This window comes from Pristis pectinata, chromosome 3 (genome assembly GCF_009764475.1).
Source record: "Pristis pectinata isolate sPriPec2 chromosome 3, sPriPec2.1.pri, whole genome shotgun sequence".
Lineage (NCBI taxonomy): Eukaryota > Metazoa > Chordata > Chondrichthyes > Rhinopristiformes > Pristidae > Pristis > Pristis pectinata.
Genome location: NC_067407.1, coordinates 121,858,129 through 121,884,406, shown reverse-complemented (window position 1 = coordinate 121,884,406; position 26,278 = coordinate 121,858,129). Strand labels below are relative to the sequence as shown.

General features: G+C 40.5%; 2 protein-coding genes across 6 annotated transcripts in view; both read right to left on the bottom strand.

The window, feature by feature from the left end:
- Window positions 1-26,278, bottom strand: part of LOC127568791 (CAP-Gly domain-containing linker protein 4-like) — a 206,060-nt gene that overhangs the window by 71,653 nt on the left and 108,129 nt on the right. For 4 of the 5 annotated variants that reach the window (XR_007956068.1, XR_007956069.1, XM_052012954.1 and 1 more), the window contains exons 10-11: window positions 12,564-12,722; window positions 4,783-4,926 (exon numbers count right to left, since the gene is read on the bottom strand). Coding sequence is in view for 3 of the 5 variants with exons in the window: in XM_052012954.1 (XP_051868914.1) it covers window positions 4,783-4,926; window positions 12,564-12,722 (303 nt within the window). In the remaining 2 variants the exon portion in view is untranslated. The remainder of the gene's footprint in view (window positions 1-4,782; window positions 4,927-12,563; window positions 12,723-26,278) is intronic. The other variant, XM_052012955.1, reaches the window with a different exon arrangement.
- Window positions 1-26,278, bottom strand: part of zgc:172090 (uncharacterized protein LOC565611 homolog) — a 144,076-nt gene that overhangs the window by 114,289 nt on the left and 3,509 nt on the right. The gene's annotated exons all lie outside the window — the stretch shown is intronic.

The following is a 26,278-nucleotide window of genomic DNA, read 5'->3' as shown; positions in this document are numbered from 1 at the left end:
AGTCAATATGGGTGGAAGTTAGGAACAAGAAAGGAGCAGTTACTCTACTGGGAGTATTCTATAGGCCCCCCAGTAGCAGTAGGGATACTGAGGAGCAGATTGGGAGGCAGATTTTGGAAAGGTGCGAAAATAACAGTGTTATTATAGTGGGAGACTTCAACTTCCCAAATATTGATTGGCACCTGCTTAGTGCCAAAGGTTGAGACGGGGCAGAGTTTGTTAAGTGTGTCCAGGACGGATTCCTATCACAGTATGTTGACAGGCCTACTAAAGGAAATGCCATATTAGATCTAGTTTTAGGTAATGAACTGGGTCAGGTGACAGATCTATCAGCAGGTGAGCATTTGGGGGACAGCGACCACTGCTCAATAACCTTTAGAATTGCGATGGACAGGGATAGGAGCAAAGAGGACGGGAAGATATTTAATTGGGGAAAGGTGAATTATGAGGCTATAAGGCGAGAACTTGAGGGTGTAAATTGGGATGACATTTTTGAGGGGAAATGTACTATAGAGATGTGGTCAATGTTCAGGGATCTCTTGCAGGATGTTAGGGATGAATTTGTCCTGGTGAGGCAGAGAAAGAAAGGCAGGGTGAAGGAACCGTGGGTGACAAGAGAGGTGGAACAACTAGTTAGGAAGAAGAAGGCAGCATACATAAGGTGTAAGCAGAAAGGATCATACAGGGCTCGTGTGGAATATAGATTAGCAAGGTGGGAACAAGAAGGGGCTGAGGAGAGCAAGAAGGGGACATGAAAAGGCTTTGGCGAGTAGGGTTAAGGAGAATCCCAAGGCTTTTTTCTCGTACGTGAAGAGCAGAAGGATGGCTGGAGTAAAGGTGGGTCTGATTAAAGACAAAGGTGGGAAGATGTGCCTGGAAGCTGTGGAAGTGGGTGAGGTTCTCAATGAATACTTCTCTTCAGTATTCACCAAGGAGAGGGGTCTTGATGACGCTGAGGACAGTGTTGGTAAGGGTAATGTTCTAGAGTATGTAGATATCAAGAGAGAGGATGTGTTGGAGCTGTTAGAAAATATTAGGACAGATAAGTCCCTGGGTCCTGACAGAATATTCCCCAGGCTGCTTCGTGAGGCAAGGGAGGAGATTGCTGAACCGTTGGTTAGGATGTTTGAGTCCTCGTTGTCCACGGGGATGGTACCGGAGGATTGGAGGGTGGCGAATGTTGTCCCCTTACTCAAAAAAGGTAGTAGGGATAGTCCAGGGAATTACAAACCAGTGAGCTTTACATCTGTGGTGGGTAAGCTGCTAGAAAGGATTCTAAGAGATGGGATCTATGAGCATTTAGAGAATAATGGACTGATTAGGGACAGCCAGCATGGATTTGTGAAGGGAAGATCTTGCCTCACTAGCCTGATAGGGTTCTTTGAGGAGGTGACCTGGAAGATTGATGAGGGTAGTGCAGTAGATGTGGTCTACATGGATTTTAGTAAGGCGTTTGATAAGGTTCTGCATGGTAGGCTTATTCAGAAGGTCAGAGGCCAAGGGATCCAGGGAGGCTTGGCCATGTGGATTCAGAATTGGCTTGCCTGTAGAAAGCAGAGGGTTGTGGTGGAGAGAGTGCATTCAGATTGAAGGGCTGTGACTAGTGTCCCACAGGGATCGGTTCTGGGACCTCTACTTTTTGTGATATTTATTAATGACTTAGATGAGGGGGTGGAAGGGTGGGTTAGCAAGTTTGCAGATGACACAAAGATCGGTGGTGTTGTGGATAGTGGGGAGGGCTGTCGAAGCTTACAGAGGGATATTGATAGGATGCAGAGCTGGGCTGACAAGTGGCAGATGGAGTTCAATCCAGAGAAGTGTGAGGTGGTACACTTTGGAAGGACAAACTCCAAGGCAGAATACAAGGTAAATGGCAGGATTCTGGGCAGTGTGGCAGACCACAGGGATCTGGGGGTTCATATCCACAGATCACTGAAAGTTGCCACATAGGTGGATAGGGTAGTTAAGAAAGCTTATGGGATGTTAGCTTTCATAAGTCGTGGGATCGAATTTAAGAGCCGCAAAGTAATGATGCAGATTTACAAAACACTGGTTAGACCAGAGTACTGTGTCCAGTTCTGGTCGCCTCATTATAGGAAGGATGTGGAGGCATTGGAAAGGGTGCAGAGGAGATTTACCAGGATGCTGCCTGGATTAGAGAGTATGGACTATGAGGAGAGACTAAAGGAGCTAGGGCTTTACTCATTGGAGAGGAGGAGGATGAGGGGAGACATGATAGAGGTATACAAAATATTAAGAGGAATAGATAGAGTGGACAGCCAGCGCCTCTTTCCCAGGGCACCAATGCTCAATACAAGAGGGCATGGCTTTAAGGTAATGGGTGGGAAGTTCAAGGGAGATGTCAGAGGGAGGTTTTTCACCCAGAGAGGGGTTGGTTCATGGAATGTGCTGCCTGGGGCAGTGGTGGAGGCTGATACGTTGGTCAAGTTCAAGAGATTGTTAAATAAGCATATGGAGGAATTTAAGATAGAGGGATATGTGGGAGGAAGGGGTTAGTTAGTCTTAGGAGTGGTTTGAAGGTCGGCACAACATGGTGGGCCGAAGGGCCTGTATTATGCCGTATTGTTCTATGGTTCTATGGTAACAAGTGCCTATGGTCAAAATACTAAAACTCACAGATATAATCTCAAGATCATTACCTGAGCCACATGTAAATTGCCCGAAGCAAACAGATTGTAAGATTAAATGCATGGCTGGAGGAATGATGTGGGATAAAAGACTTTCAATTCATGGGGCATTGTCATCAGTTTTTGGGAAGGATGGTTTTGTTGGAACAGTTCCCCTTAAATTTATTCAAAAGTAGTACGAGGAAAGCTGTAAAGCAGAGCAGAGGAAAAAAAGGCACTAACAAAGGGAGAGAGAACTTACAGATAATATGACAATAGTGATCAGAGTGATGTCAAGAAAAGTAGATACAAGTTAAAGTTAAAAGAGTTACATCAAATGTGTACACTATCTATAATAAACAGATGAATTGACAGTATAGTTCAACAAAAGAAATGTATTTAATCTAATGGCGTGATTGCAGAGTGGATAATGATGGGAATATTCCAGGATTATGACTTTTATAAAGAATAAGCAAAATAGAAAAGGAGTCCCACCTTGATTGCAAAGGAATAGATAAAGAGAGTAAAGAGAGATTAAAGGTTGAAAAATAGGGAGATACAATCAATATTTCATAGGTGCCCTAACTGTAGATGTGACATGGGTACAGTATAAATCCAAACATTAAAGATGTATGAAACAAGATGTTATGGGTTATATAATCTTCATATGTAATGAACAAAGCAAATTAGCAGGAATATGTTGGTTGACAAGCTTATAGTATTTTATGCCAAAAAGGCTATTTTAAATCTAGTTCTGTGCCACAGACCAGATTAACAAATAACCTAGTATTAAAGAGTCTAGAAAAGAGTGATCATCAAATGAAAGATTTCCACATTGACTTTGGGAGTGATTTAGTTAAGTACAAAGCTAAGATCTGAAATATCAACAAACTAAACAATGTGCCCAGTGAGAGCAAGATGGCTGAGGTAGGCTGGAAAGTGGACTTAAAGATATGAGGGTAATTAAATGACCAATTTAAAAGAAATTATTTATCATTTGCAATGAACATACATTTCCATAAAGTAAAAACACCCCACTGTTAAAGTTGTCATATTAATTGTGGCCAACAATAAAATTTCATGAAATTGTTAGATGAAAGGAAGAAAATTGTAAAGTTGCGAAAAATAATAGCAAGCCTAAGAATCGGAAGCATTTTAGAATATACACAGGATGACCCTGAAATTTACAAAGTAGAAAATAGAATGCATGGATAAGCTAGCAATAGGCCTGAAAAACCTTCCAAAACAGATTGTAAAATTGAAGGGATTAGGTTCCTAATAAATGTCAATTCCTTACGGGAGAGAGGAGATTGCTTTGTGGTAACTGCCTGAAGCTGAATCAGACTGTTTGCAACATCTGATCCGGAGGTGAGCTTACATGCCATCACTGACCATCTAGTTCCATTTTCTTATCATCACCCAACCCCTTCTCTGCCACCACATCTTCTACACTGGATTATTCTAAAGCTCTCCTGACCAGCTTCCTATATTGCCCTCTCCATACAAAAGCTCACCCAAAATGTGCTCGTAAATTGACTGACACCATTTATCCATTACAACTGTGCTATCTAACAGATATTGGCTCCTAGTCTGGCAATGCCTCAGTGTTTGAATTTACATCTGTCCTTTCCAATCCTTTTCGATCTTTATAGTCTCTTCTAGCTTGCAATCTTCTGCATTTTCTTTCCACTGTTTAATCATTCCTCCACTGGCTATTGTGAATTTAGATGCCTTAGGCCACTGCATTCCTTCTCTAAATACTACTGCCTCTCTCCCATCTGTGAAAATGCTTTGTAAAGCCCTTTCCTTTGGGCCTCTGTTCCAATGTTTCCATTTGTGGCTGGGTATCATACTTGATATAATGGTGATCCAGTGAATCACCCTGATCCATTTAAGGTGCAATATAAAGCTGCTGCTCTTCTTTGCAGATCTTGAGGTGAGGTAAAGTAAAGGAGGAGCATTGTCACCAGAAAAGAAAATAGGCAATTCCAGAGCAGCAGGTCTGACGAAAGTGAGAGAAAAAGCCTATGGAAGCATGGAAAGTGAGCAAGGACAGGCAACATACCTTTTATTATTTTCATGAAAACAAATGAACATTCATGTTTATTTGCAGCCACTGTATATTTATATATTCCATTAAATCCAATTAACCTACCTGGCGCAAAATTTGTCTTCCCATAGAACCGAATTGTTCCACTTCTTTGCCCAACAACAACCACACGGTCGCCAATTTGAATATCAGCCTTACTAGTCTCATCACAGTCCAGGCTGCCAACAGATGGAACTCTCTTCCGCAAACCTAAGTCAACCAATCAAATTAAATTCCATTTTAACACAATTAATATTCATATGTCTTCCTCTCTCCTTCTCAAATAGTGCAAAACAAGAATGTCTGTATTTATGTGGTTCTTCAAAGGCTAAGTCAAAATTAATACAATCATCTTCAAAATGGAAAGCATCAGTGATGGTCTGTGGAAAAAGGGGAAATGAATTGTATTGAGAGATCAATTACTAACATCATCATCAACTTGAACAAAAACAACATACATTCACATTGCCCTTTAATGTGGGAAACCATCCCAGAGGTGTAATCAAAAAAGGGACATCAAGCAGTAGGCTGATGTATGGGAGACGTGATGAAAACATTGGCAATTGTCAAAGAGGTGGATTTTATGATTAGGTTGAAGGTTTCAAAGAGGGAGGAAATTCTAAAACTGAAGGCTGCTGAAGACATAACTGCTAATGTGGGAAAATGGGTGGAGAGGTTGGGGGGGGGGGGTGGGGGGGGAGGTGGTTGATGCAGACAGAGAACCATAAGAACCAGATGTAAAAGAAAGAGGCCAAAGTCAGAGCAACAGGATATTTGGGCATGGAGATGGATTGTTTGCAGGGTTACTGAAATAAGAAGGGGCAAAACCACAAATACAGGGAGAACTGGGTTAATGGGAGCCAAAATAGGTTGGTAAGGAGAAGGGAAATAATGAACTAGGAGAGAGTTCAGGAAGCAGAACTATGGATGAACTTGAGCTTATAAAGTGTGGAGGTTGCAAGGGTGTCGAGAAGAACTTCTTGCATGAAACTGGATAATCTTTTACATCTCCCCTGAATAATTCCTTCCAATGCTTCTATAATTTCCTCACAATTTTCATGATTCAATCAGCCCAGCTGCAAATGTTAAACACATCCCAAGTCTGTAAAGATCTTCTTAAATATGTAACATGATCTGTTGATGTCATCAGCAGCCAAGCCAATCTGCTACTTCAGCCTTGGATGCACATTGTGGTTTAGCATTTCTGCCAAGTCAAAACTCAGCATTGAGAAGTAAAGTTCTATCTTCTTGGAAGAAGATGCAAAGACCACTCAGGAACAGTGCAGAATAACAAGTCTGGAGTAAATGAGAAGCTGAAAGAAATTAGTACTGGTTAAAAAAAAAGTAGTAATGGGAATAAAAGCCAAAAATCCCCAGCACCAGAAGATCTGCATCCCCAGATTTTAAAGAGGTGCACATGGAGATAGTGGATGAATTGCTTGTTATTTTTTAATATTCCTTAGAACAGTTCCTGTAGATTGGAAGACAGCTAATGTAAACAAAATAGTGAAAGGTGAAATTGGAGATAACATATTGATAGAGATTTAAGACTTGTAATGGACAGAAAGCCAAGAGCAGGAATTAGTGGGTTATTTTAGAGTTCAGAAGCCATGATAAGGTGCTGCAAGAATTGGCATGAGATCCCTAGCTGTTCATTATCTATATAAACAGTTTGGATGAGGGGACCATCCAAGTTTGCTCCAGATACAAAGTTGGGTGGTAATGAAAAATGCGAGGAAGATGTAGAGAAATTTAGGTGAATATTGACAGAGTAAGTAAATTGGCAAGGGCATAGCAGATGGAATATAATATGGAAAATTATGAGGTCCACCTTGGTAGGAAAAATGGAAACTTGGAGTAATTTTTAAATAGTGTCAGGTTATAAGGTGTTGATGTTCAGAGGGACCTGGGTATCCTTGTGCATGAATCACTGAAAGGTACACGAAGCTTGCATTAGTGCAAGAGGATTGCATCCCACTGCAATTATGTAGGATCCAGGAGTAGGAGCAGGTAAGTTGAGTATCATGTGTGGAAAGATGGATAGGGTCGGTATTTGGAGCTGATGACCTTTCATGGTGGGGAGTCATCAATCTAGGCATTAGCTCTGTATCTTTCTCGGTAGATGCTGCTTGGCCAGCTAAGTGTTTCCAGTGCTTTCTGTTCACATTTCAAATTTCCAGAATTTGCAATTTTTGTTTTTGCTTTTCAACCCCCAGCCAGTTCTGATGTAGCTCAGCTTTTCTCTCTCCACTGAAGCTGCCTGATCTGTTGAACTTTCCCAGCTTTATTTCAGATTTCCAGCTGCTGTGTTCTGTATCTCACTGTTCCAGCCTGTTTTCTACATTTTCCCAGTTCTGTCAACAAGTGGTATAACTCAATTATCCCCTTTTCTCCCTCTACAAATGCTGCCTCAGCAGCTGAGTATTTCTAGCATTTTGTGCTATAATTTTAGATTTACAGCATCTGCAGCTTTTTCCTTTTCAATTACTAAGGATGGAAGTTGTACAACAAAGGTTCACAGGATTAATTCCAGGGATTGTGTAATTGGAACAAAGAGAGATTAAGCAGACTGGTCCTGAACTCTCTGGAGTTTAGAAGAATGATAGTTCAGAAGGATGAAAGGTGATATCATTAAAACATACAAAATTCCTACAAGGAGCAACAGGATAGATACAGGACCCCAGATTAAATGTCTAGAATCACTGATCACAGTCACAATAACATAAGAGAGGAGTAGAAGTTGACCACCAAGCCCCTCAAGCTTGCCCCACCATTCAGTATGATCATAGCTAACCTATGCTGGCCTCTTCTTATGCTAGTTCTCCATAACCCTCAATTGCTCAATCTTTCAAATATCTATCTATCTCTGTGTTAAGTAAATCCAACAAACTGGTCCCCACCATCCTCTGGGTCAAAGATTTCCATTACCCTCTAAGGGAAGAAATTTCTACACGCCTCAGTATTAAGTGACTGGCTTTTTATTTTGGAGCCACATATAAAAATAGACTCTTCTACTAGTGTAAACATCTCAACATCTATCCTGTCAAGCCCCCTTAGGATCTTAGGTTTTTGAATAAGGTCACAACCCCCTCTTCATTCTTTTAAACTCCAAGGAACGCAGACACAAACTGTCTAGCCTTCCTTGATAGGACAACAGTCTGCTGAATCTCCTTCAAACTGTAGCTTATGCTACTATATTCTTTTTTTTAGGTAAGAGGACCAAAACTGTGCACAGCATTCCAGGTGTGGTGTCACCAACATCCTGTACATCTGCAACAAAACCTCACTATTCTTAAACCCCAACCCCTTTGCAATGGCCAAAATGCTTGTTGGGAAGGCTTGCTAATTTTTTGTGATTCTGTCTCAAAATAAGGTGTCAGCCACACAGGACGGGATGAGAAGAAACTTCTTCAACCACAGATCAATGAATGTTTGAAATTCTTAATCCAAAATAGCTGTGGAGATTTAGTTGTTGAATATATTCAAGTCAGAAATATGGGATAAGCACAAGAAACTGGGACTGAAGTAAAAAATCAGCCATGATCTTACTGAATAGTGCAACAGGCATGAAGGATCCTGTAACCTTATCCTACTTTGTATTCCTTTGAGCATTTGAATTTACTTTATTAGTACTCCTAAACTCATTCTAAATTAGAACATAAGTAAGAACATAATAAATACAGGTAAAAGTAGGCAACATAGTCTCTCCAACCGCTCCACCATGGCCTTTGAGGGTTATGAGGAGCCACCTTCCTGGAAAGCCAAAGCACTACTGTGAGATATCTTCAATATGGCAATTATGAGAGCAGTTCCAACATAGTGAATGAGAAAGCACAAAGGAGAGAGAAAATATTTCCAAATAGGACTGCTGTGTGACCAAGAGTCCAACTCACAGATATTAGCATAGTCAGGTGACAGCTGCCCTTGCATTTTTTAGATGGTGCAGCTTGAGGCTTCTTGTTATGATACAGCTTTAACAAGTTGCTGCCATCCATTTGGTACATGTTCAACACTGCAGGCATTGTGTTAATGTAATGAAATTCAGAGTGTTTAATGGCACTGCCGGTGCAGCAGACAGCTTTGTGCTGAATAAGTTAAAGATATTTATATTTACATTTCAATATGTTTTGGGCTTTATCCAGAGTCAAAGTAAAAGATTGTTCTTCATGTTCTTTTGAGCTACACTCGGAGATAACAAGAAAGCATTCTTTATGATCAGTGGAGCTATGCAGAACATCACGCAATGTTGTAGTAAGTTTGGCTTCACAAAATTAATAGCTGAGTTACAGACGCAAGAGAGAGTGCAGATGTTGGAATCTGGTGCAACACACACACAAAATGCTGGGGGATCTCAGCAGGTCAGGCAGCATCTATTGCAGGGAAATGAACAGTCGACATTTCGGGCTGAGACCTTTCATCAGGACTGGAAAGGAAGAGGGCAGAATCCACAATAAAAGGGGTGGGGGGGAGAGGGGAGAAGGGGAGGAGCACGAGTTGGTAGGTGAGGGGGGAAGGTAGGTAGGTGGGAAGGGGGCTCAGCATAGAGAGCTGAGTTACTTATTGCGCACCTTTTGCCACCTCTGATGTGTTATTGCAGCCACAGTCATGAATGATGATCCCTGGGTTGATGCTTATGGAAAAAAGGCAACAATAATGCTGAGTGTTGAATGATAAAATGGTGAGACTTCCATTTAATGAAAATCATCACTGCTAGCTACTAGTGTAGTGCAATGTTAAGAGAAAGACAAGAAAAATGGCAGATGTTGGAAATCTAAAATAAAAACAGAAAATGCTGGAAATACTCAGCTGGTCAAGACGCACCTGTGGGAAGAGTAACAGAGTTAACGTTTGGCTCTGCGACTCATCATCAGAACAAGGAAAGAAAGAGATACAAGTAAATTATAAGTGTGAGAGAAGGCGAGGGAGAGATGTGGGAAACAATGGGAATAATTCTGATGACTCAGTATCAAATTCTCTAACTTTAGATATCATACATAGGAATCATTTTTGCCTGCATTCCTTTTGTCTTTCTGTCTTTGTGTATTGTCTGGCCTCTAGCCATTTCCCAGTAAGCCAGAATCACATCAGCAACAAATTACACTGCCACAGGAGCCTAATCTGATCCCACTTGCCAAGTCTTTGGTCTATGAAAGAAATTTCCTTTGTTTCACCCATCACCTTTCCCCACCTTCGATGCCACCTAGACTAACTTGTTTCTCTATTTCTCAGGTCTGATGAAGGATCTCTCAACTGAAACATTAACCGTTTCTCTTTCCACAGATTCTATCTGTCCTGCTGAATTTTTCCAGAATTTTCTATTTTTTATTTTTACCTCACGTGGCTCAGTTTTTCTTACTCTACTCATACAAGTCTGGCCTGCCGAGCAGGTCCCACCACCCGAGCATTAACACTAACACATTAGACAGACCAAGCTTGATCTGCTGGTAACTTGTCGCCATTAAACCATTTTGACTTGCCCTATCAGAAACATTCCCTTTGTTCTACATATCCCTCCTCCACCATCTCTCCCACTGATAACTAACCCTTTTGTTCAGTTCTGACCAAGGCTTGCAGAACTGAAACCTTAACTCTGTTTCTCTTCCTACAGGTGTCACCTGATTCAGAGTATTTCCAGCGTTTCCCGTTTTTTATTTTAGTGCAATGTTAACTTGCCTTTTAGCATTACAAGTTTAGCATGAAATGCATCTTTATGAAATGGCATTTGCATGTTTGCCTCAGAGTTACAAGGCTTGGCATGACAGCATGTCCAGAGAGAAACCCTTATCATTGCCACTTGCTGTCATCTTCCTCCCCTATTTGCTCTTCCTCCTCCTTCTACTGCATGGCAGACAAGGATTTGTTCTCTCATAATATCATACTGTGAAGAAAGCAGACTACATAAAATGACCTCTGGGTAATCAAGGCAGCAGAGTGGATATTGAGTACTCCAATAGTAGTTTCTACAATGCTTTTCCTAGTTTAGTGACAGTGGGAAGACAGATGGGATAGCATTTGTCCTCAAAAGACATTACCCCTTCCAGCACAACAGCTAAAATATGGCAGGTTCAATGGACTACCTCAGGACGAATGAGTCAAGCAGGCTTTCAGAATGCATAACATTGACGACATTCATGTTTAATGAGAGATCGCAATTCCTTTTTGCTGAAGATTTCTGTATTGAGTTGATACATTTGGATGGCCCACAATCTGGAAAAGGCTGCATATGTCCAAAAACCTAACATTTTCTGGTCAAAAAAGAAGAGATGAAGTCTCCTCTCTTTATGTAAAAATTCTGCATGACATTATGTATTCAGAATTACGCAGCAACCTATGACATGTGGTATATGGAGACACAAGAGAGAATGCAGATGTTGGAAATCTGTAGCAACACACAAAATGCTGGAGGAATTCAGCAGGTCAGGCAGCATCTATGGAGGGAAATGGACAGTCGACACTTCAGGTCAAGCCCTTTCATCAGGACTGGAAAAAAAAAGGGAAAATAGCCAGTATAAAAAGGTGGGGAGATGGCATGGAGGAAAAGCTGGCAGGTGATAGGTAGATCCAGATGAGGGGATGATTGGCAGGTGAGGGAATGGGAGTGGTATTGGTAGTGGTTTATTATTGTCACTTGTACCGAGGTGCAGTGAAAAGCTTGTCTTACAAACCAATCGTACAGGTCAATTCATTACACAGTGCAGTTACATTGAGTCAGTACAGAGTGCATTGATGTAGTACAGGTAAAAACAATAACAGTACAGAGTAAAGTGTCACAGCTACAGAGAAAGTGCAGTGCAATGAGAATGATGTAAGAAGCTGAGAGGTGATAGGTAGGAGTTACAAAGGACTGAAGAAGATGGAATATGATAGGAGAGGACAGTGGACCATAAAATAAGGGGAAGGAGGTGAGGAGGGGAACTGGTGGGAGGAATGTGTGGTTGATGGGCAGATCGAGAAGGTGGGGGAGGGAAAAGAGAATGTGTGATGGGGCTGGTGGGATAAGGTAAAAAAAAAGTGGGGGACAGAAGGAAGTTAGAGAAATCGACGTTCATGCTGTCAGGTAGGTATATATCAGCCACAGCCTTTTTGAATGATGCAGTAGTTAAGAATTTCAGGGCAACCCTGACCTTCACCTGTATGGGCAAGGTAGTCCAGGCACTGGTACGTGGCTGTAGCTCTAACTGGAGAAGGTGACAGGTATTTGACACCACTGCCTTTAAGGATATGAAGTTGAGTGGCTTGCAAAGAACTCTTGAGGGATAAGACTTCCTTGTCAGAACTCTTCTATCTATACTCCATCATGCTTCTCTGCCCCCTCTTCTACTGCTCCTGGCTGATGGATTTTAAATAAAGGAATCATATTCTTTGGGAATAAATTGCTTTACCACCAAATGGTCTGAAATATCCAGAGGTTTAACAGCTGTTAAGATCACTGTAAATGATTACAAAGACCTCTGATTCAACAGACTTCATAATAAACCTACAAGTAATTGGCAATCCTTTTAAATAGCAAAGGTTTCATGCAGGCTGCTTGAACCTAATCTTCTAGCATGATCTACAATGAGTTGTAATTCCATCTACTTTAAAGTGGAATTATTAATTGTGTGTTGTTTGAAGATTGGTGTCACCCCTGGGTGCATTTTGTGCCTCAGCTGAGTGTCAGGGGATGGGGAAGTGCTCAGATGAATGCTTCATTAAGGGCAAGGTGCACTACAAGGTACCAAGAATACTTTGTTTCATATTTAATGCTGCATTGATTAAATCCATTAACTTTGATTCCTTGATTAAATTCATTAACCTTGGTCCTTCTAAATTGATTAGTTTTAACTTCAGTGAATATAAATAAATACCTGCAGTGTTTTTGGTGACGGCAGGTACTGGTTTAGTTGCCATCTTCTTTGAGTGGGTCATGTTCCGTTGTTGTGGGAGTAGCTGCCTTTGTCTGGATTGTCTACTCTCTATTGAAGAGGAAGAGGAAGAGGAAGAGCAGGACGTCCCAGGCAGAGAAGCTGAATAGATAGTATACAATGCAACAGAGAAAGGAAGAGTGTGAGAAAAGTGACCAAGGCAATACTAAGTCTCAGAAATACAGAACTTAAAAGCAAGCACAGTAGATCTACCATATTTTGACATGCATATTATATACAATTTGAATCAGTTAGTTAGCTGAAGAGATTTTTTCCAGCACAGAGGGATCTCTGTAGATGCACTTCTATTTCTGACACTTTCTCTCACACATTTAGCCATTTTTCACTTTTTCAACATATCAGTACTTTTGTTTCAATTTTTCATTTTGATTCTTCAAAGCCATTGACAAAAATATTTTATGATTAATAAATAGAGGACAAATTTGCAAAACATCTAAATTTATAACACATCCACTAAATTGTAACCCATCTAAAAGAATATGTTGAAATGGTGATCCATGAGGGCTCACCCCAGCAGTGATAATCTATCAAGCACGAGACCCAAGGCAAAATTTTTCATTAGAAAAATTGCACTACTTCTGCGATCTTCCACAATGCAGGTAGGAGTGAAGATCATGAAGAAAGTGAGCTAAGAAATGGATTGGGATTGGGATTGGGCAGGGAAAAGATGACTATAGAACATAGAACACTACAGCACAGTATAGGCCCTTTGGCCCACAGTGTTGTGCCGACATTTTATCCTGCCCTAAGATCTATCTAACCCTTCCCTCCCATATAGCCCCCCATTTCTCTATCATTCATGTGCCTATCTAAGAGTCTCTTAAATGTCCCTAATGTGTCTTCCCCACAACCTCTGCCGGCAGTGCATTCCACGCACCCACCACTCTCTGTATAAAACCCTCCTCCAATCACCTTAAAATTATGTCCCCTCATGTTAGCCATCGTCACCCCGGGAAAAAGTCTCTGACTGTCCACTCGATCCATGCCTCTTATCATCTCGTACACTCCTATCAAGTCACTTCTCATCATTCTTCTCTCCAAAGAGAAAAGCCCCAGCTCACTCAACCTATCCTCATAAGACATGCTCTCCAATCAAGGCAGCATCCTGGTAAATCTCCTCTACACCCTCTCTAAAACTTCCACATCTTTCCTGTAATGAGGTGACCAGAACTGAACACAATACTCCAAGTGTGGTCTCACCAGAGTTCTATAGAGTTGCAACATTACCTCAAGGCTCTTGAACTCAATACCCCAACTAATGAAGGCCAGCACTCCATACGCCTTCTTAACAACCCTATCAATCTGCGCGACGACCTTTTAGGATCTATGGACGTAGACGCCAAAATCCCTCTGTTCCTCCACACTGCTAAGAGTCCTGCCGTTAGCCTTGTATTCTGCCTTCAAATTCAATCTCCCGAAGTGTATCACTTCAGATTTATCCAGGTTGAACTCCATCTGCCACTTCTCAGACCAGCTCTGCATTCTATCAATATCCTGTTGTAATCTACAGCAACCTTCTATACTATTCACAACACCACCAACCTTTGTATCATCAGCAAACTTACTAACCCACCCTTCCACATCCTCATCCAAGTTATTTATAAAAATCACAAAAAGCAGGGGTCCCAGAATAGGTCCCTGCAGAACACCACTGGTTACCAACCTCCAGGCAGAATACATTCCATCTACCACCACACTGTGTCTTCTATGGGTGGACCAATTCTGAATCCACACAGCCAAGTTTCCCTGGATCCCATGCCTCCTGACTTCCTGAATGAGCCTTCCATAAGGAACCTTATCAAACGCCTTACTAAAATCCATGTACACCATATCCACTGCTCTACCTTCATCAATGTGCTTTGTCACATCCTCAAAGAATTCAATCAGGCTTGTGAGGCATGACCTGCCCCTCACAAAGCCATGCTGACTGTCCCTAATCAGCCTATGCTTCTCCAAATGCCCATAAATCCTGTCTCTAAGAATCTTCTCCAGTAATTTGCCTACCACTGAAGTAAAACGCTCTGGTCTGTAATTCCCAGGGTTATCCCTACTCCCTTTCTTAAACAAAGGATCAACATTTGCCACCCTCCAATCATCTGACACTACTCCTGTGGCCAGTGAGGATGCAAAGTTCATTGCCAAAGGCGCAATAATCTCTTCCCTTGCTTCCCGTCGTAACCTTGGATATATCCCATCCGGCCCCGGTGACTTATCTATCCTAATGTCTTTCAAAAGTTCCAGCACATCCTTTTTCCTCACATTGACATGCCCCAGTGTATCAGCCCCTTGTACGTCATCCTCACAAACGTCAAGGTCTCTCTCTCTGGTGAATACTGAAGCAAAGTATTCATTGAGGACCTCCCCTACCTCTTTCGACTCCAGGCACGTTTCCTCTTTTATCCCTGATCAGTCCTACCCTCACTCTAGTCATCCTCCTATTCTTCACATACATGTAGAACACCTTGGGGTTTTCCTTGATCCTACTCACCAAGGACTTCTCATGCCCCCTTCGAGCTCTCCTAACTCCATTCTTAAGCTTCCTCCTGACTACCTTGTAACTCCAGAGCCCTGTCTGATCCATGCTTTCTAAACCTCAGGTAAGCTTCTTACTTCCTCTTGACAAGATATTCTACATCTCTTGTCAACCAGGTTCCTTCACTCTACCATCCTTACCCTCAATGGGACAAACCTATCCAGAAGCCCATGCAAGTACTCCCTAAACAACCTCCACATTTCTGCTGTGCATTTCCCCAAGAACATCTATTCCCAATTTATGCTCCCAAGCTCCTGCCTAATAGCATCATAATTCCCCCTCCCCCAGTTAAATACTTTCCCATATCATCTGCTCCTATCCCTCTCCAAGGCTATGGTAAGGTGAAGGACTTATGGTCACAATCTCCAAAATGCTCTCCCACCAAGAGATCTGAAACCTGATTTGGCTCATGGTCTAGTACCAGGTCCAGTATGGCCTCTCCTTTAGTCGGCCTGTCCACATACTGTGTCAGGAATCCTATGGGAGATGAGCAGAGGTATATGATGGGGTGGGAGAAAGAAAGGCTGTTCAGCAGGAAAAGGAGGTCAGGGGAGACGTATCGTGAGGATGGATGAATAGCCATAGCAGGCATGATAGGGAAGATTTGAGAAACTGTGGGCGAGGGTGGGCATGTGGACAGGATCCAGCCGTACAAATGATGGGAGCAGAATGAGAAGGTAGCTGTTCAATTGTGGAGATTATCCCCAACTGAACAGCTGTTGATCAGGCAAGTTGTTGACTGTGGGAGAGTTCAGTCAGGAAGACGATCAGATGTCAGTAAGCAACAACAGCAACGACCCAGTGGGATGAGGGCAGTGCACAGAGAGGCAACAGGAATTGGTGACTGGGTTACCTATGAGCATTGGCAGTGAAGTGGAAATAACTTCAAAAGTTTAAAGGAGGCCTGCGGCAAAAGAAAGTGGATCCTCAGACTTAGCAGATGTGGCCAGATAAAGCCAGGATTTTTAAGTCATGCCAAGGCAGACATCAAGCCTCCAAATAGTAACCACTTTAGTGTGTGAGGCACAAGCCACTCGCAGGCCTGCACTCAACTTATTTTCGCCCTAATGACATCAAAATGAGTGCTGTATATTGTTTGACGTCACTTCACATGCCCAGCAGCCTCTGTGCATGTCATATACATCAAAGACCTAAATCTTTTTAGTGAAGTCCCTTAAATTAAATTCAATGCAATTGAATTTCTAAGTCTTTGGAGTTGTTAATTAATGATAGTCAGTCCCTACGAATTGATCTATAATAGATCTGGTGGGACAAGAAAAACCATAGTGCTGGAGAGATTTTTAAACAATGGGTCTAAATGTGCTGCACTTAATGGATATTCCTTCCTTATTTAAGAAAGGATGTGCTGATGTTGGAGAGGGTTCAGAGAAGATTCACTAGAATGATTCCAGGAATGAGAGGGTTAACATGAGGAACGTTTGATGGTTCTTGGGCTGTACTCCTTGGAGCTCAGAAGAATGAGGGGGGACCTCATAGAAACATTTCGAGTGTTAAAAGGCCTGGACAGAGTAGATGTAGCAAAGTTGTTTCCCATGGTAGGGGAGTCTAGTACAAGAGGGCACGACTTCAGGATTGAAGGGCTCCCATTCAGAACAGAGATGTGGAGAAATTTCTTTAGCCAGAGAGTGGTGAATCTGTGGAATTTGTTGCTACAGGCGGCTATGGAGGCAAAGTCATTGGGTGTATTTAAGACAGAGATTGATAGGTATCTGAGTAGCCAGGGCATCAAAGGTTATGGTGAGAAGGCAGGGCAGTGGGGCTAAATGGGAGAATGGATCAGCTCATGATAGAACGGCGGAGCAGACTCGATGGGCTGAATAGCCGATTTCTGCTCCTTTGTCTTATGGTCTTATGGATATATGGATATCAATGTAAAATGCACAGCCCAGGTCCAAATCCAAAGGGGAGAAAGGACAAGAGGACCAGTTACTGGAGAACAACGGTCAGGTCACCAAGTGTGATATGTGGCTTGGAACTGGAATCTTCATCATGGATGGGCCAAGAACTTGGTAAAGAGGATTGGAGTGCAATGACCAGTGGGGTAATGAGGACTGTGAGTGGGGTGGCTGAGGATTGGGAGAGCTAATAATCAGAGGGAGGCTGAGAATCATGGTCAAAGATTGGGATAGTGATCAGGTAACTGGCTGAGATATGGTGAAGGGAATTTCAAAATTAATTTGCAGTCTGAGTAGAATAATGTTTCATTGTATTTTGCAAAGCAATACCATTAAAATGAATTTCTAGTCCATTAATCTCAGTGTCAATAAGCATTTATGGGTCAATATTGAGTTCCAGATGAAACAAAGGATCAGCAAGAATGCCAAGTAAACTAATTAAAATTGTAAAATATTATTGTAGGAAAAGGGATAGCTAGAATAGGTTACATATGGTTTTGACATTATTAAATATCCTCTGAATAAAATCTCTTCATGGCATTCTTCAGCAGTATTATTTGCTGGTATAATATTTTACTTTATTACAGGTTAAAATATTTATATTACCTTATACAGCTTTATAAACCTCCGTATTTTCAAATTCTTGGCAGCACAACTCATGAGTGATATATTGGCTTTGGAGTGGGTGAAGCACAGTTCACCAAAATGGTATCAGGCCTTAAATCATTAGGCTAGATTGCAGAGACTAAACTTTATTGTAGAGAACAAAGGAGCAATCTAGTGGAGGGATTTAAAATGATTATTGATAAGGTAAATTGAGAGAAACTTTTTTTTTACTGTAGGACAAGGGACAGAAACAAAACTGCAGCAAAGCCTTTCAGGGCCAATTTGACGAACCACTGCTTCACAAAGAGGGTGATCAAAGTCTGGAAAACTATCCCCTGAATGGTGATTGTAACTAAATTGATTGAGAATGTTAAAATTGCAATTGATGAAATCCTGCCAAATAAGGATATCAAGGGTTACGGAACCAAGGTACGAAGATGGACTCAAATTACAGATCAGGTGTGACCTAACTAAATGATATAACGGGGTCCAGAGGGTAAGCGCCCAACTCCTATTCATGTAACATTTACAAAGATGTCTTATGTGGTTTAACCAATGTTGAAACTAAGTACGTGATTTTAATAGTCTCCCAGGAGGAAAATAGTAGGCAAACAAATAAAATGGCTCAGGACACTTACCAACCTAATTTTGCCTCCCTTCCTGCAGTCTGCTATTATATCTGCTCTCTTCTACAGGCAGGAAGAAACTAGCAGGTACTTCTTTAAACATGTAAATCTGACACCAATTACAGTATTGGGGCCCAAATGATATTTTAACCTGCTGACCTAGCAAGTAGAGTTAGTGCCAGAAAAGGTCCAAATAAGAAGATGGTAACTTCTTTCTGCTTTTTATGTTTGGGCCTTTTCAAGTTCTAGACTCCTAATGTTCTGTTCTTTCTGGTCATTGTTGCTGCTTGCCTGCTTTTGTTCCACAAATAATGTCCCAGAGTTAAAATCACCTGGGCCCCACACTATCAAGGTAAGGCCCATATGCTGTTCCATGGTACCCACCTATCAAATTGTCACTCCAAATTGTCTGTTTATTGCTAAACTAGTAAGGTTCTCATTGAGTTTGACACAACGCTGTATCTAAACGAATCTTAAATGATCATCAATTTATGATGCTTGAAGGAAAAAAAAACACAGGAAACAAAAAGAAATAAATTAAGGAATTTTCGTATAACAAACATTAAACTATCAAGTGTAGTTCAACAGTAAGAAGATTGTGGATGAAACCTCATAGCACAGCCTAATCTACTCTTGATTCACTCTCCAGTTTTGTTTGTGCTTGTTTCTTGCTAAGTTTTTGGTAGTTCCACTCCCAAACTGATTGACAGACCTGCCCAGCTATCTCATCCTCCCAATGGTACAACTACATGCTGCAGATTCAAATTGTTAAGATTATGAAAAAAAATGAAGGGAAAGAAACAAAAGTAAACTGAGATCAAAGCAAGGTGAAAGGGACATTAAAATGAAATCAGAGAGGAAAAAAATTACAGGCAACAACAAGGCCATAGACAGAGATGAACACGAATATAAAGTTAAGTTAGAAAAGAAACACTAAATCAGAGGAGAAAGGGAAAGAGAAAAAAAATGTACAAACGAGTTCCACAATAAAATGTGACCAGCCAACTCCAGTGGTTGGGAAGATGTGTTAAGTGAACATTTAACATTCTCCCAGAGTCTTACAGCATATGAAACTTTCCTCATCATTTACTGGCCCTGATATGATAAATATGTTTACTAAACTGGTAGAACATTGTAAAGTAAAAGAGCCAACAATTATGAACATTAACCAATTTTGATTCATGATCTTGACTTACTTTGGCAAAATAATTGACATGACAAACCAAAGAAACAGGAGAAGCCATGCTTTCCCAATCTTGGCAAAAAGCAAGGATTTCAGAGTTAGCTATTTTGTATGCAGATATTAATCTTAGCAGGTTAATTTTATATTAGGAATCAAATCTAATTCTAAATAAACATTATTAATGTATACCTTCTGTTCCAGTCTGAGGTTTGGCAATGTCCTTAGCAGGAATGGGGGGTTTTGGAACATACTTTTTGGAAGGAGGTAGACCTTTTGATGCAAAAATTATTTGATGATCAAATTAAAGGTTGAAAACAGCAGAAATATTTTTAATGGATTAAATTGCCAGATATATTTTAAATGCAAGTTGTAAAATACATTTAAATTTCAGGATATTCTTGGCTAATAAAATTATAGTATACTCTCGTGAAAACATTATAAGGTAAATTTTGCAAAGCTGTCTTACAAGAGTGAGCATTAATTGAAATTTGGGCTATGAAAGTGCATGTTATCACAGGAGACAGCCCTTTGGCCCTTTGTACTCATGTCAACTCTCTAACAGAGCACATCACCAATTCCAACCCCAGCTCCTACTCATAAGCCTTGTAAATTTTCCTCACCATATATTTATCCATTTCCCTCTTGAATACCACAATGGAACCTGCTTCCACCTTATCTGCAGGTAATGCATTGCAGATTCCAACCACATGTTCTGTAAAAAGTTTCTCCTCTTGTGACTATTAATTATCTTCCTCTTTATTTAGTGACCTCTCGCCCTTGATCCTGATCCCTCCACCAATGGGAGCATCCTCCCACTACCCACTCTGTCAAGACCCCTCATCATTTTATATCCCTATCATATCTCTCCTCTACCTTTTCCTTACCAAAGAAAACAGTTGCATCCTCTCCAATCTATCCATGTAATCATAATCCCTTATACCAGGAACCAATTTTGTAAATCTCCTCTGGATCCTGGGTAGTGCCTCCACATACTTCCTTTAATGAAGGAACAAGAATTGAACACAATACTCCAGTGGAAGTCAGACAAGTGTTCAGCACAACTTCTCTGATTTTATATTCTATACATCCATTTATAAAGCCCAGAACTGTCTATGCCTTATTTGCCACTTTCAACTTGTGTACCCATACCCCTAGCTCCCAATGCTCCTGCAGCCCCTTTGAAAACAGTAGCCTTTATACGATATGCTTTTTCTCATTCTTCCTACCAAAATGTATTATATCATTTTCCTCTACATCCAACTTCATCTGTCATGCATGTGTTTATTCTACCAGCCCGTTTACGTCCTTCTGCAACTCATCACTGTCCTCTGTCCTCTTTGCAATTCACAATACTACCAATTCTCGTGTCACTTGCAGATGTAGAAATTGTGGCTCACCACCCCCACCCCCCCCCCAAACCCCAAGTCTAAGTCATTAATATCCAGTCCAAGTCTAGGTCATTAATTGTCTAGTCCAAAGCAATTCACTATGGCTCTCTGTGACCTAGTCAACTTCACATCAATGTTATTAATGTCCCCAATTTATGCCCCAAATTTCCCAGTGATAAACACTAGGATATCAGGACTGCTACCAATCGTGTGCAACTACCTGCAAACTTAAATCTGCAATCCATGCTGCCAATATACTTTTATATTACAATACTTGTCCTAATACTAAAATACTAAAAATTAAGGGAATCTTAAACTTCTTCTGCAATATGAACATCAAATGCTGGAAACAGCAAGCTAATTAATATCTTGAATCAAGGAAAAAGCTAATATCTTGATAATGACTTTCCCATTCAGATGCTAACAGACTTATTTTGGATTTCTGGAATTTTATATTTTCACTTCATTTCTGAACCTTTTCAACTTCAATAGCTTGATAGACTAATACATCAAAAACATATTTCACCAATAAATTCATATCCATGAAAAAGAAAATCAGGCAAGGTGTAAATGGCCTACCAATTTGCAATCAGCTATTTTTGACCCAGTGATAAAAACTGAAATTAATTAACTTAATCCAATTATTTCATGATTTGGACAACTTTATCAGGCCAGATAGCATTTCAAATAAATTGAATCCTGTACCAGAGTAGGCATTACCAGGCTCATGAGATTCTTTTGAAGAGCTGGGAAAAACAAAAGTTGCAGAGCAAAACAATTAGTTATGGTGAAGTATTTATTGGCTTGGATTTTGCAGGTAAAAGCGTGTGTCTATGCAAAACTGCCACCATTTCTGTACACAAGTCTGGCATTTCCCTGTGTTAAGAACAGGCAAGTTGAGGATTTCTGCTCATGTATTCACAAATGCAGAAACCCTGAACTTACTGACAGCTGTTTGCTGTCATTTCTTTTAACTTCATGCTGAATCTGAACTCCTCATGCCACACAGCAAGGGAGCACAAAATTACAGAAATTACTTATTCCTTATGGTGCGGAATCTGCTCAAACAGCCTGCACCAAGTTCTACCTAATGTAGAGAGTTCTCCAGGCTTTTTAGAAATTGCATAAGCATTAAAAATGTTAGAATTAGTTTTAATATTATATTTATTACTTTAATTAATTTTGCAGGTGCTGCAAAAGGTCAAGTGGAAAATGAATAATTTTTTTGCAGATTCATCTGCAAAGCATCAATTTCAGTCAAATGTCAACAATTATACATCCTACAGAGCAAACTTGCAGCCAGAATTTAAGAAACTATCCATCCACTTGTTAGGTTTATTGAACAGAATGCAAATGGGTATTTGTAAATAACACTCAAGTCAAAGGAATTAAATGTTAATTGGGCTTTCCCTAACATTCTCTGTAATAATGTTTTTAGAGGCTTTGGATAGGATGCAGAAGGGGTTTTCCAAGATGCTGCCTGGATCAGAGGGCATGTGCTATGAGGAAAGGTCAGACAAACTTGGGTTTTCTCTGGAGTGGCAGGAGCTGAGGGGAGACCTGATAGAAGTTTATAAGATTATGAGAGGCATAGATAGAGTAGACAGTCGGTATGTTTTTGCCAGGGCCAGCATGTCTAATACTCGAAGGCATGCATTTAAAATGAGAGGGGGCAACTTCAAAGGAGATGTGTGGGGCATTTTTACTTTACACAGAGAGTGGTGTGTGCCTGGAATGCGCTGCCAGAGGTGGTGGTGGAGGCAAATACGATGGAGATGTTTAAGAGGCTCTTGGACAGGCACATGAATGTGCAGAGAATGGAGGGATATGGACATTGTGTAGGCAGAAGCAATTCCTTTAGTTAGGCGTTTAATTAGTTTGGCACAACATCATGGGCTGAAGGGCCTATTCCTGTGCTGTACTGTTCAATGTTCTATAATCATCGAGAATCCTTGGAAGCATTGAAGAAATATTTATTCAATCTTTCACAGTCACAACAGACAATCTCAAGAGTCGAAGAACAAATTCATATGGAAGACTGATTAGTGAGAAAGGTCTCACAAGCTATTGATTGTATTTTTGTTCACCAGAATATATCATTAATCTGCATATACTTTGATCAATAAAGTCAAAAAACTTGCTGAAATGATTAATTAGGTAGCAATTCATGAGGAGAGATTTGCTGTGAAACTAAATCATGAGGGGGCTGAATTGGAAAGTCTTCAAAAGCGGACACAAGAGTCAAAATAGACAATTAATCTGTATCATTACTTACAATACAGGCAGCATAACAACTCCTTATTAACTGAACTATCTAAATTCTAGTTCTACAGTCTGATGAAAACTCTATATTTTAAATGAACACCATTTATCAAGCCTCAACTACTGAAAGCCAGCTTGCACCTCTTAAAGGAGACGTGGATTATGGCTGTGACAAGAATTGATTGGTATTCTGGAATTCATTCAGGCCTTGGAGACATTCAAGAAAGTCAACATAGAAGACACCAGATTTTCCAACCCAGCATCCAGGCCTTGGTGGAGGAGGTGCAGAGTGGAAGAGATGTCCTTCACACATACAGATCAAAATAAATGAAAGGAGATGGTTGTGTTACTTAATGCCAGAACTTGAAAACCTGGATGTAGTGCTGCAAAGAGTTAATGACATCATCTGCACAGTTTAACTCAGAGAATATATCTTCAGATGCAATATCATACCAATTAGCACCATTAGCTTCAGATACTGCCAATTCATCACATCCTTACATACTTAACGGCAAGCCTCAAACCAAGATCTCACAACTTGCACGTACTACCATTTACTCAACCATGGAAGGCATATCACCAAAACATATTAAAAGAAATGAACTGACATATTTTCCTTCCTTTTTCCAGTGTGCTAACCAGTAGGAGACAGGGGTACCTATATTTGCTTACGACCATATGGAAACAGTGCTTTTTTATATTTTTCCCTATTAACAGACCTGCAAAATTCACATTTATCATCAACCAAGGTTTATTCTGCCAGGACTGGAGGCTTAGAAGAGCTACTGAGGATTCTTGTGATGCCTTTCACCTTGTATACTTATATTCAGAGTTTTCTCTAGCTGCTCATCTATTCCTAGCTACCACACCAAACTCCAAGCAATTAACTTGATACAAGGTATGGCACCCACTACTCTCTGTATGCAAAAAAAGTCTTTCATACTTGTGTCACAAACCAGCAACAAAAGAAACACACTGAGCATGATTCAGTGTTAAAACTATTTTATTAATCACTACTTATGATAATACGTAAAATAAAAGTAAAAATGTTAGTATGTTGGAATTCAAAAATGTTAAACCTCGAACGTTAACCCCAAAACTAAACTCTTCGTGTGTGTGTGTGTGACAAAGTCCAAAACTCCCAGTTCCGGAATGGTTCTTAAAGTTCAGTTCCACAAGCCATAAGGTGAAACATGAGCAAGGGCTTCTTCAACAACCACCGTTGTCTGAAGATAAGATGTAGGTGTAGAAAAACATAGAGAGAGTACATACGAAATCCAAATGTTCCACGATGGAACCCAAACGACACTTCAGTGTTTACTCGGTAGTGACTTCCTCACCCCGAAAAGCATCCGAACCGTGGTCGTCCACACACAAATACCTGTTTCCTTCTACAGGTCAGCAACAAAGTGAACTCCACCGGATTACTTCCAACTTCCATACATGGATTTCCGTGGCAAACACAGTTATTGTTTCTCATCCATCGATAGAGAAAACAAGCAGGCTGGTGTCTCTCTCCCTTCTCTCTCTCTCTCCTTCTTCTTCTAACTTCTTCAACCACGTCATTACGTCCTTTATCTTCTATTGACGTAAGCACGCCCCACACACACATACACACACACTCTCTATCTTAAAGGGACTTTCACTGAGTCCGTAACACCTCCCACCTAAAAAACAAATTTTCCCAAGAAAATTTTAACCGCGCATACAGTTAGTAATGTTAATAATTATCATGCTACACAACTACAGACTATCAGATTAGTACAGATACATGTTTCCCATTTAACATCGGGAAAGACAATCAGCAATCACATTATCTTTGCCTTTAATGTGAGTTATCATGAGATCAAATTCTTGCAAAATTAAACTCCAGTTTAACAGCCTTCTGTTCTTGTTTTTGACTCGGCTCAGAAACACCAATGGGTTATGATCTGTATACACAGTCAATGGTTTCTGAGCGGTGCAAACATATACACTGAAATGTTGCAAGGCTAAAACAAGCGACAGTAATTCTTTCTCTATGGTGGAATAATTCTTTTGATGCTCATTAAATTTCTTTGAAAGTAAGCTACAGGATGGTCAATATCATCAAGGTCACCCTTCTGCAACAACACAGCTCCTGCAGCTTCATCACTGGCATCTACTGCTAATGAAAATGGCTTTTCAAAGTCAGGTGTTCTGAGCACAGGATGGTAGCATAAAATGGCTTTCAGCTTCTTAAATGCTTCTTGACAAGAATCTGTCCAAACAAACTTTACTCCCTTCTTCAGAAGATTAGTTAGGGGAAGAGCAATATCAGCAAAATTTTTACAAAATTTTCGATAATATCCAACCATTCCCAAAAATTTTCTAACAGTCCTCGTACCTGTGGGAATAGGGAACTCAGATATTGCTTGAACTTTTGCCTGAACAGGAGCTTGCTTGCCTTGACCTACAACATAACCAAGATACGTCACAGTGGCATGGCCAAATTCACTTTTAGCCAAGCTAACTGTAAGGTTAGCCTTGGAAAGTCTTTCAAACAACCTTTCTAACGCAGAGATGTGATCTTCCCAAGTATCATTCCCAGTCACTAAGTCGTCAATGTAGGCATCTGTATGTTTTAACCCATGAATCACTGAATTAATCATTCTTTGAAATGTTGCCGGAGCATTTTTCATTCCAAATGGCAAAACATTGTATTCATACAATCCAGAAGGGGTTACAAAGGCTGAAATCTCCCTTCCTCTATCTGTTAATGGAACACACCAGTACCCTTTTAATAGGTCAATCTTTGTAAGAAATGTTGCCTTTCCCACTCTGTCTATGCAATCATCCACCCTAGGAATAGGGTAAGCATCTGACTTTGTTACAGCATTCACTTTCCTGTAATCTGTGCAAAATCTAACAGTTCCATCAGGTTTAGGTACAATAACACAGGGCGAACTCCAATTTGAAGTAGAATGTCTAATAATATCATTTTCCAACATGTACTTTATTTCCTGATCAACAAGTTTACTTTTTTCTACATTCATTCGATATGGGTGTTGTTTGATTGGTTTTGCATCCCCAACATCAACATCATGGGTAATTATCGATGTTCTGTTTGGAACATCTGGGAACAGATTTTTAAATTTTAAAATT